The following is a 20,988-nucleotide window of genomic DNA, read 5'->3' as shown; positions in this document are numbered from 1 at the left end:
ATGAGGAAAATGGGCTATTGTTAAAATTAGTTTTTTAAAAACCGCAACAGAATTTGCAATCTTTGGGTAATAAATTTGTTAATTTATGCTTGAATTGATAATCGATGTGACAAGAAAGGTGCGGTAGATTTCGGAAAGACGACGTGTCGTAGAAAAACGTGTCGGCTCTTTAAATAGGGCTCAATTTTCGATGTTTACGGCCCGACAGTGCTTTTGTAACGTTGATTCTCCAAAATATGCATGGAGTATTTGTAGATCGAAGTGAGCTGAATGATATCAGACGGATTGTATCGGCAACAGCGTAATGTAAAAAAGCCTATGTACTTTTGACAAAAAAGTGTGGAAAAAAATAATAATAAAAAATATAGCTGCAAGCAGCGATAAAGGGGTTTCTGCCTTTCTAGATAGAATGTTGTTCAGCCGACATCAGTTCGTTACATTCCGTTTTTTTGAAAGAGTGCCACCTAGGGGTCAACTCACAATATGGATATGTTGACCCACATGTGCTACTACGCGCATGTGCTTCTACGCGCAAAGTACTAATGTGCCAGGTTTTGGGGGAAACAACATCGAGAAGAACGAAGCTGTGGTGTTTTTACCATTCCCTAGTGACAGTTTAAGTGCATATTCGGTTATTATTAGTTCCGAAAAAAAGTCGACTTGATAAGAAAACCGAATTTAGCCCAAAGCACAAATTTGGCCTATAGGGTAAACTATGCAGGAGGGAAGGCCTTATAGTGTTACTATTATTAGTAGAGGAGTGACAAGTCAGTCTGACAAGTCAAGCGATCAGATGGGGACTACAATTCACATATGAAATTTATGTCTAATAACCATTAGGCCTCTAACAATATAATCATGAACGGTACCATCACTCCCCATTACTCACTGGTCTCTGGCTAGCAATCATTCTTTATCGGTGCAGTGGGTAGGTATTTTTAACTGACTTTGTTCTTCTATGACATTCTCCGCTGCGTCACGATGTGATGTACATGTAGGCCTACAAGGGACCTCCAATTTGTAATGTATGTGATGTATAAACTGACTTTAGACCGTTTAATATCGACTGATAACAAGGTATCACCAACGCTGACATTTTCTGACGCTAACTAGTATGACCCGCCTTTTGGACCGGACCAATTCAATTCAATTAAGAAAACGCGTACCGGTAAAATAAATAAATAAACCGCTGATATCCAGGAACAAAACTATACTATTATAGAATGTTTAAAAGGAACTGCTTTTAATAACAGTATGAATAAACTGTGAATGGTCGAACCCAGTTATTCACAGTAACCTGTGATTTGGATATTCTCGGAGCCTTCCTTAATCTTTATTTATTTATAAAATGACGTCATAAACTTTCAGATTCGCGCCAGTATGCGTGCCATGATTGATGATTGCTATTTCCACCGGTGTTATCTTGAAGTAACTTCAAGTTTAAAATAGGAAGCACAGTACATCCATAGAAACTACGCGCAGAAAGAGACTGTTATATTATTATCAGAGTTTAACATTTCGTTTCAAAGTTGTTAGTAGTCAAATCTAATAGAAGATGATTTTTATGTGACGAAACTCAGTGGAAAATATGTTAAAATAATAATCAGCAGGAATCCAATAGGGTTTCTGCCGAGGCAGAAGAAACCCTAATAATAATCACGCAAATCTCAATAGGGTTTTCTGTGAAGAAACAGAAAACCCTAATTAACAGACCACGGTTTTGCCGGTTAAGAGCGTCTCTCCACATAAATTAGAGGGACTGTAATGGACCATTTGTTGACACTAACCTTTAATAAACTTCGTATAATACAATCAAGATAATTCCACTATTCAACGAACGACGCGCAGCTTAAACATGGCGCCGCCATTCAATAACCTAGTCACGATGTATCTCTACACACATCAAAATCACACTTGAATTACACGTGTTGACTTATGAGAAATGATCAAAATCTCTTTTGGTCCTTCTGGACATCAAAACGAAGGCTAATGGAACTTGCTTGATTTCTCCCTCGCTGTTTTTTAGGAAGGCGTGAATCGAAAATAACTGTGTGAAAGGCTTTCTGACGACGCGGAAAGTACCGTCCACTTACCACGTTTTTGCTTTGCTCAGAAGTCGTAGCTGTAAATCGGTTGCAAATACTATGTGGCGCATTCCATCGACTTTCACATCATCGCGCAAAAAACTGCTGTCGATGAAATTTTCGTCAATTTCAAAATCACATGTAGACAGTTCTGATGGACGTTTACTCTGTCGGTGGCAGTTGACGCGTCTCGCTTGCTACGTTGGGTCTGATAGTGTCGGACAGGGAACTTCGACATCGACAGAGGTTACCATGGCTTCTTGTACAATTTTGGCAGCACTTTTGAATAAATTGTTCATTCCTTCTTTCTTCGCGATGGTGATAGTTTTCGTTGATGCCAAAATTCCAGGTGTTGTCTGATGAGTGTGCTTAGCACTGCCTTCTGCAAATTCTCCATTTCTGACACTGTTGCTGGGCATCGCTGCGTCTTGTTCCTCACTGAACACCAGTATGGTTTTAATTTTGTCTTCTTTTTAACGGTGAATGTGTAGCCATTGTTGTCTACCAGCATTGGCTTTCCTCTCTGGGTAGCACCTCCCACGATTTCAAATCACGGCCCAGTCATTTTCAGTGACTCATCATTTGGACTTGGGTCTTCAATTGAATCTTCTGCAGTTGTGTTCGGTATCTCGATGACGTAGACACATTGAAATTGTCGCTTGTGGTTTCATTAGTTTTATTCTCAGTTGGTGGTTCAGTTTTATTGTCAGTTTCTTTGCGGTTTCTTTTCTTCTTGGGCGAGTTCTGATGGGCTTTGGATTCGTCGCGGTTTCGTTTTCTTGGTGGCGGTTTGAGTAGAGGGACAAAGTGGTTCGGTGTCCATAACTTGTTTTCTTTATTTCTCTTTATGTTTGACCACATTGTAGTGATTGGTGCGGCTGCTTTTCTTTTTTACAATCTCGGCAGAAAAGTTTGGTTAACTATTTTTATCACGGAGTCTTCTTTTCCATTTACCGCCGGATACAACGATTCTACATTTCGATTCAAAACTGTAGCTGCAGCTGCCATGCACCACGCTGACGAGTACGTTCCATTTCTGCATGCTTCAGGAAACGGCGGGGACACTAAGTCGAGACTTGGGTTGTACTGCTTGAGGTACCAGGTTTCATTGTTCGCAAGTTCTATGGTTATTCTTGCTCTCAGTTCAATCGCGACTTTATCTTCGTCTCCATACGCCGCCAATGAAAGTGCATGGAATAGACAATCCCCATCTGCCTTTACTGCAGCATCCGATCATCGGGTTTCCCATTCTGAAGTAGGATTTCTTCGGCGAAGACATCAGTGCGAAAAATGGCTATTTCTTTCTGGCTGTGGGGCGCCTACTTTACGCAGCAATACATTTTCTACTACTGCGGCCGCCTTCAGTTCGCCAATTCCACTATCTGCTGCAGACTGGAGTCTCTTGATTGACTCAACAAAGTTAAATTTTCCGTTTTGCTCAGTGCATCTTCCACAAATGTAATCGTATTTGCTTCTTGCCAGACATCGTAGGTGTTGAAGCATGAGACCTTCACATTTTCGGTGAAACCAGAATTCACATTTCTCACAGAAAACGGTTTCATCTTTGCATTCTTTACTACAGACACCGCATGGATAGACTGCCATCTCGTTGTGTAAGGTTGTGTAATATCTTGTAAAATTTCTTGAACGCTGTGTATATTTCGCTGTCAAAGACTAGCTGGATATGATCTCACTATCAAAACATGTCCCTTTATATAGTGGCTGGGATTAATTCTGTTCACAAATTATATTTTTCTTTTGTTTCTGTGTGATGCATGCTAACTGATTATCAACTAATTTACCTGGTGATTTGCGCTATTGTAAATTTTGCCGGTATATAATTGTTCACCAATTGAATTTAAATGGTACCGGTAAATTTGTCTCAATTGAATGACTAGATTTCAGTTTGCACAAACTTCCCTATGATCTATCTAAGTATATACTAATTAACCAAAATAGGTGGTCGGCTGGGTCAACTAAATAATCTAAATTGAATGACTAGATTTCAACTTTAATTTCGCACAGTGAAACTAGTTCTCTTTTAATCTAGATCTAAGTGAATTTACCAAAGGCAATCGTCTAGATTGAATGACTAGATTTCAAAATTAATATCGTACAGACAAACTATATATAACAGTCTATTATTTGAAAATGGAATTATTAAAATTTGGAATCCCTTCATTTTCGGGGATCCAACTTCCCGGTCAACGACTGTATTTTATTTGTGCGTGTTCAATAAAACGATTTACCAATTACTGCGATATAGTAAACCATTAATGCTCTTATTGGCACGGCATGTCTGTTTCAGAAATATAAACACCAACTCATCTAAATAAATAGTGAACCCGTGTCATAGATATATGAAGCTGGTCACCTGGCGGATGTTTTAGAAAACTAAATAGATAGTGAACCCGTGTCATAGATATATGAAGCTGGTCACCTGTCGGTTGTTTTAGAAAACAGAATAAATAGTGAACCCGTGTCATAGATATATGAAGCTGGTCACCTGGCGGTTGTTTTAGAAAACAGAATAAATAGTGAACCCGTGTCATAGATATATGAAGCTGGTCACCCGGCAGTTGTTTTAGAAAACAGAATAAATAGTGAACCCGTGTCATAAATATATGAAGCTGGTCACCTGGCGGTTGTTTTAGAAAACGAAATTGATATTGAACCCGTGTCATAAATATATGAAGCTGGTCACCTGGCGGTTGTTTTAGAAAACTAAATTGATATTGAACCCGTGTCATAGATATATGAAGCTGGTCACCTGGCGGTTGTTTTAGAAAACAGAATAAATAGTGAACCCGTGTCATAGATATATGAAGCTGGTCACCTGGCGGTTGTTTTAGAACTTACTTGTGTGTATTGCACAGTGTAAATGCATGCCAGTGGGCCTTTTGTTTTAAAATGCAATGCATATGATAAATTTCAAAATAGATAAAAAGTTGTCTTTATGTCTACATTCATGATGATCGCTCTATAATTGTTACCACCATATTAGTGAGTTTGCGCATATTTATTCAATTGATTTATTACTCCCACTCTTTAGATTAATGTTTCCACAATTACGTAGTTCTTCATCATGTCTTCTAATTCAGGAACGTATCCATATAACACCGTGGATCATCATTTCCAATTTTAAAGGTAGCTCACAATGTTTAATCCGAACCAGAAGACTCAATCGGCTGCTTCAAATTGAATATTGCTCTTATAAAACGTTTCCTGGTTTTTGTCAAAAAAGAACCTTAAAGTCAGTGGAAAATAACAAATGAAACATTTATATACGTGAGAGTTCACGTCAGAGCGGTTTATTCAACACGTATTACATTCTGCCAAATAATATACAATATGTTTTGACAGTAGAAATTACTTTTAACGTTTAAACGGTGTAGCATTAACTGAAGCCATCCAAACAAACAATGAACTCAATTAAAGAACAACATGATGCGTTTCGGCAAATAAAGCTCGGGATTAAACACGACTACTGGGCCGGCCTTTTGGCGATATTGGATCAATGATCGAATTGAACACTATAAATGCATACGCGTTAAAACATCTTACTATAATACGCATGGCACAAGTAAATTCATATATAATTCAAGTAAATGTATATACATATTTATTTGCCACATCAAATTTACAAGAAAGAATCATTATTTCAACAATATTTGTACAATATATATAGCTGGATATACTAGAAGCCAAATTGGCTGTGAGCCCCTGAGGGGAACAGTATACCCAGGAATAAACATTATAAAAAAATATATGAACATATTTATGGGAGTGGTGAACAGGATGAACAATTACACAGGAAGATGCATACTGATTAGATTAATTTGGGCGCCTCTAGCAGAAAGATTGACAAATACATTTGTTATTTTCAAAGGCGGATAGAAACTAAGAAATAATGCCGATAGATTTAACTTTTACATCTTTCAAATACATGTAGACCACACCTATACGTAAGTTAGTGTAGGCCTACTGATGAAAATGAATACATCCAATCGATATAGAATTGGCCAGCGAAACTTTTGATTGTTTGATTGATTGCATACCAACGTAGTTGTATTAGATGTTTTCTTGAACAGTTGGTCACACTTAATTCATTTGATTGTAGATTTGATATTGTACTACACGACACTAGCTTATAAAAGTCTTCTGAAATTTCATATATAATTCCACTGGACCTTTGTTAGATTCATCATAGTGATAGGCAATGATTGTGTTGATAAGTAAGTAAATGACTCTACGGTCACTTTATAATTTCCATTTTGTCGATCTGTTGACTTTTCAAATAAAATCGAACGCAATTTCCATCGTAAAAGATGAATTCGCTCTATTTCGGAATATGGCTGCACAAATCAGTTAAATCGCTTGGTTCAATCATGGAGAGTGCATGGTTCAATTGAAAACATATATTGAATTATCGTAAGCCTATCTGAGATCAGAAATTTAAATACGTCATTGTACCATGAACTGAAAATTTTCAAAAGGCAGCTAGCAGAGCTATCAATCACTACTGTCAGTGACCCGGATTGGCTCAATCATCGACTCCCGACCAAGAAGACCGAATGCTACGGAAATCTGCGTACATAATTTTGATTTGCGGTCAGACAGTGGTGTCTAGAAACAAATTTGTAACAGGTTGGCACTTTGAATTAACACATGTTTGGGATGAAAGATACTGGCCGTGTGTATGTTTTCGTATCGATTGCTAGCCATTACGATTATGTTTAGATCGATATCTGGATCATTCAATAAACATATCAATGTGAGCCTTGACCTCCTCCCCGCTTCTTCGCTCAGGATTTGACGAACTCTTTTTATATGTAAGATCCGTCATGTTTCATTTCATTTTTGATGTACGTATCAAAAATTCTCTCTTATGTTTGTCAATCAAATCAAGTAACCATTTATGATGCCAATTATAAGTTGATGAATTTATATGGAGTTGAATTGAACTAAAATAGTCAGCAAAATGATTAACCAACCATTTTGCTTCAACAGAAGTCCAATTTGATTGTATTTGTCACGAATCCGTTGTTTGTTTCTAAACTGTTTGTTCAGCATTCGACGTCTGATGAGCGTCTGACATGACTGAGGTAGGCGGGGTCAGGGTTCACATTGATAGCTGCATAAAGTGTGGACGCTCTGCGTGACGTCACTGAGCTCGCTGACCTTAACAAACATTTGCGCGCTGTGAGCATCGGCTGTTCGTTGGTTATAAGTACTTCCCACCTCTCTGACTACACAGACGGCGGCTGACCCGAAATCGGCCTCTGCCTGGGTAATCTATATTCTAAATAATGGGCGGTTACTTTATAAAATGCGTGTATCTTTGCACTTAGCAAGATATTTTTGCGTACAAATATCCAGAAAGGTGCAAAGACCATTCTGTCAGTTGAAATATTTAGCTGCATTAAATATGATATAATATATGAGGCAAAAAACAACTTGGAAATTAGTCATAAATTGTTTTGAAGTTTACAGAGAACGTACGCGTTTTTGACTACTAAAAGTCTGCATAAGCGTTAATGCATGCTTTTATTTCTGTTGTTAGGTATCCTTTTGGCGTAAGCTTGAAGCCCCATTTCCAAATTACGGGCCGACTAACTTCCTCTATCCAGTCAATTTTTCCATTTCCTTTTTTGAATAGAACCTCCGGTTCTATCTTTCCAGTCAACCCCCCTTTATACCACCGTAGTTTTATAACTTCGTCATTTATTTCAATCACCTCGCCTATTTGAGGCCAGTAATCTGCATATTTTGCCATGTCTAATAAGCACAAATCGCCAACTACCATTTCTCTTTCAACATCTTTGACCGTTGAAGTTCCGGATTTCTTACCAATTACAACCTAAAATTTCGAAAATAAAACGTTATCAAGCAACTTATTACAGCACTGTCATTATATAATAATAGTTCATCAAAATGGATACCTTTGAAAGCAAAGGTTTTTTAGTATACTTTTAGCAGTTGGAGTAATTAAACTATGTTTATTGATGCGTGACTGGTTGACTTTCGCCATACACTCGACGTCCAATCAATGAAAAATGAACGATGCGTTATTTTGATGCATTGTACAGCATCACCATAGATGTAAGCAATAATAACTATTGGGCGTCCTGTTTAGCAAGCCGATAAAAATATCGATACGTAGAAGAAATGTTGGTGCAATTCGCCTTGTAGCGAGGCGTTTCAACCCTTCAGGCCCATGTATCTACAAGCCTGTGTTTTCATTTGTTAGTTTTTCTAATAAAAACTAAAGCATTCGCTACAAAGTGAAAGCTTTTCCTGGTTAACCGATACGGTATGTAATAAGTTAGTGCAATTACATGCACTTGTACAAAAGCGTCTGAAATAATATTTCGTCACATTTTATGTGTAGAAATCAAAAGAACTTGAATAGAAAATATTACAATTGCTATTACAATCCCGAGACCAAGTTAAGTAAACTAATGGACGGTTTTAGGCTTAGATTTTGTCATTTTGATAATTGGCTGTCCTTAGTTTTTGATTCAACCCGGTAACGAAGAAGAACCGGCATAAATTTGCAATGAAATAAGAATATGCTGCACTGCGATTGTAACTACTTCTTGGGCTCTGCTTCATTAAAAGAATAAGCGGGACAAATTAAGTAATCTTACACGGGGTATTGGCGAATCATCGTCAGATAAATCTGATAGCCCGTCGTCTGTATCATCGTCAGCATCGTTCTCGGCTTCACACTGTTTTAGCTTGTTTTTGACAGCTTCGTCGATTTCTCCAAGCATCCACATGTCGGAAAATTCGTATGGATCTCCTGAAACATTTAACATTGTTTGTTTATGAAGAGTGTTATGCCAACTATTTCTTGTCTTAGAAAAAGGACGATGCATTGGCCGATACTCAGAGCTGAAACGCAATTAAGCCTTCTCAATACAGAACCTCAGCTTAACTTACCGTCTTCATTTATTCTAAGTTCCAATTCTTCGAGGTACTTTTTCCACCACGATCGATCTTCATTCGCCATAAATTTGAACGCACGTTCGACATCACTACGTAGCCGGTTGAATTCAATATTGTCGAAGTTTGGTTTGATCATATCCGGCACTCCAGAAGGAATTTTTCGAAGGAGGTGTCCAAACTTGTCTCCATCGCAATCAATCCACACGCGATCTGTTGACCATTTTTTTGTGGTCATCTTTGCTTGGCCATTCGCATCTCGAGATATTTTAAATACATGAGGCTTCGAATGAAAAGAGATCTTTTCTATTTCCTCACTCAGCCATGACGAAATATTGTAGCAGTGGTCGATTTCGATGCCTACTGGTGAATGTTTTTTGTCACATGCCTCAAAGGCAGACATTAACTGTTGCATCGTAATAGCATCGTGTCTGTTCAGATATGTTGAAAAACGCGAGAAAAGCTGGTCGATATCCTCGTGAGTATGTCCTACCATCAGAAAGCTTACTTTGATTTTGTCAAAGATACGCATTTGCACAAGCATGTGCAGAAATGCAAAAACAAATCTATTCTTGTTGTCTCTCCAACAATTATCCATTTGCAAATACAATGTAGGGGGAAGATCTTCCTTATGAAGGAAAAGAATGTTCAAAATAATATTCATTGTTAGATTTCCCGAATGCGGATATTCACATTTGTCGAAGAAACCGTAGACTTGTCTCCCATGTAGTATGACACCTGTTACATGCGTTTTCATGCGCCATGCAGATGATATCGATTTCGGTACAGTTGAAAAATGGGGAATAAACGTCTTCGCTTGATCCATTCCGTCGATTATTAAGGACATGTATTTCGCTGGATTTTTCCGAGCTTTCTCGGCGTGTTTGTAATATTTCTGTCTCTCTACACTAGAACATAAAAAACAGAAAATTACGTATTATAAGTTCGTGCATTGGTAGAAAAATGATTCCAAAATTCCTCACGATTGCAGAATTTATGTATGATGGCAGATGGACATGGGGCATCATATTCTGATTTATCGGAAAAATTTCAAATCCTGAAAATAGGATTGTTTTCATGCCACAGAAATGACGTCAACAGTGAAGAAACCTGTTTTTATTACCTAACACGCATTGTTGTTAACGTTTTGTTTGCGTTTTTGATGTTTTTATGCGAATTGAAGAAATTCTTAATCTCCAAAAGCGCTTCACAAAAGCGTGTTAGTAAATATTTTCAAGATTTGAGAAAAATGGATTTTTTTCTTATTAGACCCAATATATCATTAATACCCTAACGATCTATTTATGAATACAAAACTACTGCGCACTAGCTGCTGTCACCGCAAAGATGAGCACCGGGGCATGAATTTTTGTGGCAGTCAACCAATAAACAATTAATGCCACGGCCAAAAATAGGCGTGAAAACATTCAAATATAAGAACATTCAAATAGAATCTTATCAGTTTGCATTCATTTGCATGAGAACATTCAAATAGAATCTTATCAGTTTGCGAGAATTTCAATCCAGACGACCATTTCATCAAAACACTGTTCAAATACTTAGCACGCGCTGTATGCGAATCAAAATCTAAATCTAAACAGTTAGATTTGGATGTGGCATTTTAATGATGTGAACATAAACATTCACTTACTTTTGCTGTCGTAAGTGTTTTTCTCGATACTTGAGTACTTTCTTGCGTTTTTTCTTATTTTTGGTCGCCTGTAGGAGATCTTTTACCTTAACGCACTTGTCACACTTTGAAAATCTACCGACCTGAAAATAGTTATGATAATAATCTATTACTTCTCTCCAGGATTGCTCAAACTCGAATCGATTTGAAATACACTTAAAATGAGAATGTTACAGCATGCAGTAAAAAGAAGAATTATACCTTCGGGATAGAAACGTTCTCGAAATGATTTCTCCACAAATGATAAAAGTGTGATTCAGAACAAACATTATCTGTGCCTAGTTCTTCTTCACACATTCTGAACACGTCCCCTTTTGTAAGGCAGGATGGTAGATGCAGCTTCTCCTGGTTTGGCAATTTGTCAGCAAACTTTTCGCAGTATTCCCGTAGCCAAGCCATTGTAACTTGACTTGCCGATGTAAAACTACCCGATCTTGATATACCAGGAGGAGATATAGATTTTGCGCTACCTAAAATTGAAGAGAAATAGTCAGATTTTTAATCAGACAGTCTAAGATACGTTTCTAACATCCTCAGATTAAAATATCATTTTATAAGTATACCACCAGTATTCGTAATCCAAATAATTTCCGAGGAGAAAGTATCTATGAAAGACTTATGTCTTAGTTGTGTGGAAATTATTAGTATGTATGAAATATCTCATTATGAAATGTTGGATGAATTAACAAAATAAGAGAGATATGAGAGGTTAATGTTTATTTTAGAATGACAAAATTCGAGAAAACTGAGACCCGAAAGTGAAAAACAAAGATGCAACATACCTTCAGTAAATTCTCGTTTAATACTGTAGTATCTTGACTTCTTTATTCCTAAGGCTAACATCCAAGCCCGTGAGCAGGTTTTAAAAGCACCAATTGTGAAAATCACGTTTAGACTATCGGTATCAGTTTCTATAGAGTGATGTAGAAGGTAGTCTAGGATGAATTGTTTTTGCTCATACATTTTTAATGACTGAAAGTCGGATCTAACGTCGGATATTTTTTGCAAGGGAATTTCAGCTAAGCACCATTCATCGCAGCAGTGTGTTGAGCATAGCTTGTTGACAGGTATGAGACAGCGAGTTGCTGGAAAAAAAACAAAATCATGTTCGTTGGCTGAAACTTTGTTTGCGACCGTTTGGCCCCATATAAATTGTTTATGCCCGCTTTTTGCCTTAACATTAGTTTATAGGAAAATTCACTGCCACACAAAAAAAATTCTCAAGACACTTCCCTGCGGCGACATAGCTAGTCTCGTACGAATATATAGATTCTAAGTTTAAAGATGATGATAGACACACCGACAGACCTTACCGCTTTTATCATTAGACAAATTCTTGAGGTGAGTTGTCTTTGCTTTTTTTGTAGATCCTATTGGACGTACTCGTTTGCGTTTAAGACCTATTGTAATATATAGTTAGATAGACATTAAAATCCCCGACATGCGATAGATTTACTATACTACTATTTCAGATAGAAATGATCAGTTTTCAGAAGCCCAAAGGACTCAGTTTCACATTAAAGTTGAGCTTACCAGAGCTAATTGCTGGCGGCAGATTTTCTTCATTTTCATCACTTTCACTGAGATCTGAGTCTCTAAATGGATCACCTGTAATTCAATACACAATACATCTGTAGGGAAATATGCGAAGAGATCTTTTTTGTGCGTAAAAGTTAACGCGTTATACGTTGTGTTGTACATGTAGTTAGAAATAAAAACTGTAGATTAGCTATAGGTATCAAAAGTAAAGTATTTTTATCATTATGATCACTTGACATTTGATAAACGAGAGTTTCCGCCGAGACGTGTTAACATGTACGGTAATTGGAGCAATTCCCGTGATCAGAAAATCAATTAAATCGAACCTCTGTCCAAAAGTTATTTCCCACTTAGTTTTTTGCTTTATTAGTATAGAATCTTAAATTGACTGTAAAACTGTATCTGCCAGATATGCATATTTGAGCCCATTTTCCTTAATTTTAAACATGGACCCTTTAACAAATTAGAGTCCATGCCTTAAATAATAAAAACAAAGAGTGCATGTTTACGTCCAGCCGATATGCAGTCTGTCCTTGACCATTCAAGAAAGCACTTGTTCCAGTCCCTGCGGGGGTTCGAGTACTCTCATGTACTGAAATGCTGGTGATCTTATCGTAGACAAATATTACCATCAACCCAGCGTGAAAAGAAAAACTGTAGCAGCATGCAGCGGGATGGCCTAAGGCAGAGTGAGCAATACTTTAAAATGTGACTTCAGATGGGTAATTTAGAATGGATTCCGTCAATGTGGTGGATAAAGATATTCTCCTTTCGCGACCCTTGATCAAGACTCACATGCGTCAATCGCAGTTAAATTAGTAAAAATTGAATAGAATCGGCTGTGTACAAAAAATAAAGCACAACGTCCGTTATCAGATTATCCGTTATCCGTTGCAAGATTAGAAAATATGTAGATTTATGGTTCAAAACTTGACACTGTTTGAGTTTGGTTTAAATCACGTGCCTCAATGTTTTTGGACGTCATCTTCTTAGGTTCTTTCCTTAATCAACTAATAAGTGTCTATTAGGACACCATCAAAATCAGAGATTGATCAAAAAGAACATGTTCACATGAATAGAAAACTCAATCTGTTTATATTTCGCTTATATCATATCAAAGAAATATGAAAAATTTCTGTATGATACGTCTAAGCAGGTGTGCTCCTGTAAACATTGAACGGTTGTAGTTACTCTTCTCAAAATGTCAAGCACCACCGATTGGATATCTGCATATTCGACCTCTTATAAAACTGACCACCTATAATCTGTAACAGTTGGTACCTTAACCGCCAAAACTATCGCCGAAATTACAGGCAGTTTATAAAACCAGCTGTTCGGCAGCTCATTTTATAAATTATTTTTAGAACTTAAATGACTTTGAAGCATTAACGCCACACCAAAAAAATCATGTTTCTCGGGCGGGGCAATCACCAAAATGGGTAGATAGGTGGGGGATATTTTTTCTTTTTATAGAAAACAAAATATTTGGTATACTTCTGAAAATGGGTAGGTCGCCGTAAAAACCTTTCACTGGACCAAATTTTTAGTCAGGAATATGATTAACAGCTTGTAGACCACTATAATAAAAGGAAGTTCTGGCGTTTGTACAATTAACTATTCAAAAACTATATTTCACGGAATTCCTGGAATTTTACAATTCAAGGTCGCTATCAATGTCTTATCAGCAAAATGGTCTGAGCATGGCTGTATCATTTCCAGAATCAAATTTATAAATCCGATGTAATAAAGTATTTTTATGATGTTGATATCAGTGCTGACATCACAATTTGATTAAGAAAAAATATATTTACGAGAATTAGAGCGTTTTGTAGTCGGCCGGCCACATATATATTTTCAAAAGTTAAATCTATCTTCAAAATTTTGAAAAAGGGTCGGTAGGCAATTATATTCTAATCTGAAAATGATTATTTGAAACGACGAAATATCGGGTCGGTCGGGCCCGAGAAACACGGTTTTCTTTTGGTATGGCCTAAAGATCAAATTTTTCATGCGTATTTCCAATGGATTACGCTAATCCATAGCACGGTATTCGATAAAACCGGTGATGTCCAGTCGGCTGGTTATTTGAGTTGCTTTTCAGATTGGTTCAGTCTAATTTGCCGGTACTCTCAATTTCACAATTCTTAAATATCCAACTTGCAGCTTGTTCATTTACACGAGATATCACAAGAATGATATATTAAGGTGCATTTAATGTATTTGTATCCGTAAAATAGGTTGAAAAATGAATAAGAAAATGAAGATAAAATACACTGTATGTGGTAATCTAAAAGCACGTTCAAATCTTTATTGACTTTTAATTACTGTAACATATTTCAATTTGTTCAGCAGAATATTGAGCGGACGGTCGCAATGCACAATTGCGATCCCGACATGCATTGGAAAGGTTTTTCAACAAATCCAGACCACACAACGTAACCAACACCTTCAAAATTCGACCAAACGAATACATATCGCTGGCGGCTGACTGTGCAGCTCCCCATACATTTCTCAATTCCCAACCAATGTGGCTATGCTTTCTGTTGTATATGTCTCTCTCCGCAGGGCTGAGATAGTATTTTCTCGGATTCGTTGTGAGAGTTGCGGAACCGAAATCAATGATTTTCACTCTGAGTGTAGATGGAACTAGTATATTATTGTCATGAAGGTCATTGTGTAAAATCTTTTCACCATGAAGGAAGGCTAATCCTTTCGCAATTTTCATGCAAACGAACATTAACTTTTCTTTCGATAACTTGTTATTTCTAATAACGTGACGAAGAGTACAGTCTTCGTCCGACACGAGTTCCATCACTAACATCTTGGACATTTCTCCATATAAGAATGGGACACACTCATGTTTGCCATTCAAGTACGCCAAAACCTTTAATTCACGCGAAAGGTCGCCCCCATCAAAGGTTTTTTTAACTGCAACGCGCACGTCTATCGCAGTCAGTTTTGATCGTGCAATGAATATTTGGCCATTTGCACCGCTCCAACGGGGATTCGAATCTACGTAAGTAAACAGTCCACTTTTCAGTCTAACCGGAACTGCACACAGTTCGCGATTCAATGCGCTGGATGACGAGTAACGGCTCTTTAAATGTGGTACTCTACTACCTGCCATTGAACGAACACTGGTCGACCGCATTATGACAGAAGAGAACACTTTTGTCACATTACAGTTAACTTTCCCTGGTAAAATAGTTTGCTTAGGGCATTTACTGATGGCATGTAACTGTAACTGTTGCCGTTGAACGATCTCATTTAGGTTTGATAACTGCAAAGCCTGTTTTTGTTTATTGTTAGCTCGACGGCGACGATTCTTCCTGATGACCCTTGCAGCCTTTCCGTGGGCGATACCTGAAGTGATAGATATGAAAATAGTATTACTTCTATACGGTATTTTTCACTTGAAAAAAAATAGAAAGATGATTTTTGTCTTTCATAGACCGGTCATTGCTTTCCTGACTGACATGCAACTAAATAATGTTAATTATGACGAATTGAAAAATTAACCCAAACGTAACTTATAAAACCATGTCAGTATAGTAGGCCTAGTTTAACCACATGTAGGTTGGGCTGTAAAGTTATGACTTCAGTGATCCCGTAAGCTGTGGACAGACGTTAATTGAATCTACGCCTTTTAACCACTCTAATGTCGGTATTCAAGAAGACTATAACTTGATAATTGATAGGTTATGACTTCAGTGATACCTGACGGTGGATATTAAGCGTTTGTATTGTATATTTCCTCGAAGATTTCGAATAAATCAGTGGCGCTTTTTAACCGCTCTAATGTCGGTATTCAAGAAGACATAACTTGATAGGTTATGACTTCAGTGATACCTGACAGTGGATAAAAAGCGTTTGATTATTTCTAGAATGTTTGATACGTCAATTAATGACCCACAACCTTCGTATCCAGAAGATTCATGACTTCGGTACTAGACCCTTCACATATATCTAATTTGAATAGGCATTTTCAAGATGTTTAAATCGCTTACCTAAATCATGATTTTGTTCCATTTTTCTCAATAGCTCACTTAAGTATGTACAAGATCAACGTCTAAAATACGCGGGTTGATAAGACACGTGTAGACCGTATCACAAAAGTAACGATTACTACCCGGTGGCGTAACAGCTGGAATCAAATATTGTTACAATAATCTTCGTATCATTTTACTGACCGCAATTTTCCTTCGTTGAACTCTGAACGTTTTGTATGGGGCTTTCACTCAGAAAAAGTCGCTCCTTATGATGTCGCGGCGATGACTGATGATCTTCAACATCAAGGGAAAATATTCCTGCAATTTAAACGGACAATTTCAAATATCCACGAATCAAAATTAATAGCAAACTCTGACGGAATATTATGACCAACACTGGTTTTTACTGTGGCATTGGGATTATTATAGAAATCCCATAATAATTCAATTTACCCAAAAACAGAAACTTTTGATAGAAGAGTAGGCATATATATATATATATATATATACATATATATATATATATATATATATATATATATATATATATATATATATATATATATATATATATAGGTTTTTCTACATATATTCATATAGTACATATGTCTATATCTTCTATATCGAGAGTAGTGTCAAAATATTATCAAACCGAATCAAAGGTCCAACGATTTGGAACAATATACCACTTAACATAAAAAATGGCTCCTCTTTAAACTGTTTCAAAAGAAACGTTCAGCATTTACTTGCTTTGTATTATTAAGGTATTTTACTAAAATTACCTCAGACTAATTTAATCATAAGAAATAATATTTCTACATGATCGTTTTATAATTTGTTTAGGAAATAAAATGATGATGAATGAAAGAATATACGAAGCAACCTGAAATATAGATGGTAGCAAAACTCACCCGATATGTCAAAGACGTCCATTCTCCAGCGAAAATTCAATCAGCTATTAAAAATGTTCATGTATTCAATATTTCCCGCGAAATTTTGGTTCGTTCTCTCTGCGCATGTATTTTTCCGCCGACTCCGTTGGTTGGATAAACCTTAGGCAGTGCTGTCAACATTTTGATGGATAGAGGCAAATCGTTAGAAACAGTGTGCCTCATGAAATTACTAATATATATTTAGCTTACATACTGTAGTATATTCTTTATCCAATTGTATTACAATAATTCTTTCATAACAATGAACTCTTTTATAAAATGAAATGTAAGTTGCCATAACAAAATTGAATAATGGAATATTAAATTCACGCGGATACAAGCTCCTGCCAAATGTTTTCGCGAGGCATCTTGAAATGATTGAATTCAAAATGTAGCCTCTGCGATGTGACCGTAACGAACATGTATAAACAACCAGTCGAGTTTTAGTTAAAGTGAACATTATGGTTGTACGTATTTTATCACGTATGCTCTTCGATTCCCGCAACGATAATAGAATTCTGTTTCATAGAATATATCACTCTCATCTTCTAAAATAGTCCTTTATATTACGGGGCACAATGAGTCAAATGGAGTATACGGCTATACGCAATTTATATCAGTAATCTTTAAACTAATAATCCCTTATTACAAGCATGTTGCTTCTCTGGCACCTTAATCGATATTATAACTTCTATAACTTATTTATATATCTATCTAACTATGTATCTAAAAAACTGAGTCTTATATTACGTTATAATTTCAATGAAAATAAAGATTATTATCATTATTATTATTATCATCATCAATAATAAGTAGGGATTGTGAGTCCCCCAGCCCCTTCCACGAGCCTGGATACAGGGTTAATCTTTCAAGTGCTCCTACGCTTACAGAATCCCTTTGTACCAAAACTGCCAAATGAATTGCGAATGAAATTTTTATCAAGTTTACGTTGGCATTAAATGTATACAGCTAGCACTCGATATTCCTGACACTCGAACTCCTTAATTAGTTCTTCCTCGGTCAGTGTTGGCTAAAATGCAGGGACCATTTCATTTTTCAAAGCGTTCTACTAGTAGGGAACAAAAATGAGTAAAAATGGTACTCATCGGCAATCTTCATATTATCTTAGGTGTGTCCCCTTACGATTCGTTCCTACGGCCTGGGTACCTAACACAATATAATACCAAGGATGCAAGTTCCGTATTGACCTTATCACGTACGCGTTTTCGATGTAACACGCGAGATGATTTTGACCAATCGACAGTTACATGTAAGCCCGGAGCTCAATACTTTCTGGAATTAGTCCCCAGTTAAACGCGGTCGATTCTTGCTCAATAAAATACAAAATACCCAAATTTTTTTTGGGAAATAGATATGTCATTAGATGTAACATCCATGCGACTTTCGGCTAATCTTGTTGGCAAGTTTATGCATAAAATCCAAACGAATTTGAAACAATATTCGACGTTTGAAATCGTTTTTTATCTGATTTCAGCCACAAAGCAATACTTCATTCAGCAGCTGGACCCGCTGAGTTAATCTAAACATCTTCTAATGTTCAACACTTGAAAAGGGCACTTTGTTCCAAAAACGCGATTTTAGGTGCTCTCCTGCAGTGAAATGCACCATTTTTGTTATTAACAAAATGAAAAGGAGCACTCATGAATTGATCGACTAGTACAATCAATCTCACAAGTCCCACTGGGTCCGCCTCAGCCTGAAACAGTTTAAAATGTCTGACTTTAAACTCAGAATAATTCCACACTGAATTCACTCTGTCGATTCGACCCATTTTATTTTGATCTTGATGGGGACTGCTTATGGCCATATCTGTGACTCATGGTTTGGGACATAGACAATTTTTGGTTTTTGTGCAGTACATTTTTACTGCCATTACGATACAATGATTGATTTTCTAAACTCCTAATTCTAAATTAGAATTATGGACGATCACTTCAAGTTGATGTAAGTTTCATCACAGATTCTCAGTCTATTTATTTCCCATTTTAGTCGGGGTCCAACTATCGAGGGAGCAGACCGCGACCTAGTTTCGTCGAGGGTAGTAATTTTTGAAATTATAAAGGCAATCGCATTACGGGTAGAGAGTTATGTTCTAAAAAGGCACCATGCCTTAAATCACCTTTAGATAAAATACCGTATGATATGCCTGATAAGGCGATTTTAGTGTATTGGACACATTTTCAGTAAAAAGTGCATACGCAATTTCAATTCAAATCATTGCTCAATAAAGAAAATGTGTGCAGAGCAAAAACTAAACATTACAATAATTACAATAAAACATACAATATGGCTTGACATGAGTAAGTGAAAGATTTCAATCCCTTTTTGCTAAAAATGATCAATTTTTCTGTTGGCACAGATTAACTTTTAAAATTTTTCAATTAAGTCCTATAATAAGTTCCTCAATTCGGATAGGAATGGAGACTGTAAAAAAATGAAATTGGTTGCAAACTTTGATCTGCCTGTTTCGACAAATCCCCTTTCGGTTTTGACAAATTTATAAGAATCGGCTATAGAAGAGATGGAGCACAACGTGTACCAGTCTTAAATATATTGGTATTTCAATTCAATGAGTAACGTGAAATAAAGCTTGGAACAATAATTTTTCATGCGGGCTAAGTATTCGCGCATAAGTAAATGGCTTTTTGAGCGAGTATGACGGTTCTGATATAATAGGCTACGACCCTAAAGGTTTCCATCTTATACCCGTTTTCGTAGATGAAGCAGATAAGGAGCATGGCTATCTAGAAGTCTTTTTTCAGGTTGTTGAAGCTTCTAATTCACTCTAATAAACCAGCAAAACTTGGCTTGTTATTCGGAAAAAGATATGGTATCAAGTTACTTATATATTCGTTACATATTCGTTACGCTTTTTGAAAACTTTCCTAGGAAAAAGACTATGTGTGATGCTAGTCCGTGTCTGATACGCTTCGACTGGTTTCTGTCACTCTGGCGACTGCGCGCTACGGTGTTCGAACGTCGCCGAACCACCAAATTCAATCAAAATCTAAAGCCTATTTAATCAATACAGCCAAATAAATGCAAAATGTAAATTTGCTATCGAGATTGAAGGGCGATTTCATGTAATGATTGACGGTAAGATAACACGTACGTATCTATGTTGTTTTGCTGCTTGCGATGATTAGTCCAATTTAAGTACTTTCTTGATTTATGAAAGACTAAATTACCCTAAAGAAAGGGAAGATTCTCCCGACTGGACTTTATACATTGTTTTGCACCAGCAGGGCCGTCGCATGTCCCACTAATATTTATGCATGGATATAGAATATCAGTCCTAACAGGAAGAGAACATTCGAAACTGCGAACTATGAATTTGCCAAGGTGCTTTAGAAAGCGCTGAGAAATAACTCATTTATCGCGGTAAAAATGTCCCGTCAGGAGATTTATGTACGATTCCCGCCGTGAAACGAACAAATTCTTAGTAATCTATTTGTAGGTGTTTTCGGTGTGTCAGCGTTTTTAGTTGCTTCGGCAATTTTCAAATTCCCTTAGAAAAATACAACGTTAAAACGGCCTATTCTTAGTGATGCATTATTTATTTAATCAAAACATTTATTTGTACCTTGCACTTGTACTTTCTAGATAATTAGTTTATTCTTCTCTTTAGTTACTTGGGAGCTGCTTAGAATACAGGAATAAAACAGCCCAACTGTTGAAACGATAAACAACCATAGACGTTCTTATTTACGACAAGGTGTGCCTGGAGTGCGTTGCTTGCGTTGATAGATTCAAACTTGATACGTAATCATCGGTATTTCAACTAT

At 36.8% G+C, this 20,988-nt stretch overlaps 2 protein-coding genes across 2 annotated transcripts in view; both read right to left on the bottom strand.

The window, feature by feature from the left end:
* The window catches only part of LOC141912054 (E3 ubiquitin-protein ligase Zswim2-like), a 115,344-nt gene that overhangs the window by 72,600 nt on the left and 21,756 nt on the right, over positions 1–20,988 (bottom strand). The gene's annotated exons all lie outside the window — the stretch shown is intronic.
* Positions 7,287–15,082, bottom strand: LOC141912156 (uncharacterized). Its single transcript, XM_074803372.1, has 9 exons — positions 14,587–15,082; positions 12,256–12,330; positions 12,036–12,122; positions 11,505–11,807; positions 10,924–11,192; positions 10,684–10,805; positions 9,030–9,940; positions 8,735–8,889; positions 7,287–7,944 (listed from the first exon to the last, which is right to left on the bottom strand). The coding sequence occupies exons 1-9, from the start codon at positions 15,080–15,082 to the stop codon at positions 7,600–7,602; spliced, it is 2,763 nt and encodes a 920-aa protein (XP_074659473.1). The 3' UTR covers positions 7,287–7,599.

Source organism: Tubulanus polymorphus, chromosome 10, assembly GCF_964204645.1.
Source record: "Tubulanus polymorphus chromosome 10, tnTubPoly1.2, whole genome shotgun sequence".
Classification (NCBI taxonomy): domain Eukaryota; kingdom Metazoa; phylum Nemertea; class Palaeonemertea; order Tubulaniformes; family Tubulanidae; genus Tubulanus; species Tubulanus polymorphus.
This window is presented reverse-complemented; position numbering and strand designations above follow the sequence as displayed.

Coding starts and splice junctions, on each gene's coding strand:
- LOC141912156 (XM_074803372.1), bottom strand. CDS start 15,082: ATGTTAGTGATGGAACTCGTGTCGGACGAAGACTGTACTCTTCGTCAC. Junction 12,331..14,586: donor ACAAATTGAAATATGTTACA/GTAATTAAAAGT, acceptor ATTGAATTACAG/GTGATCCATTTAGAGACTCA. Junction 11,193..11,504: donor TAAACGAGAATTTACTGAAG/GTATGTTGCATC, acceptor CTTCAATTTTAG/GTAGCGCAAAATCTATATCT.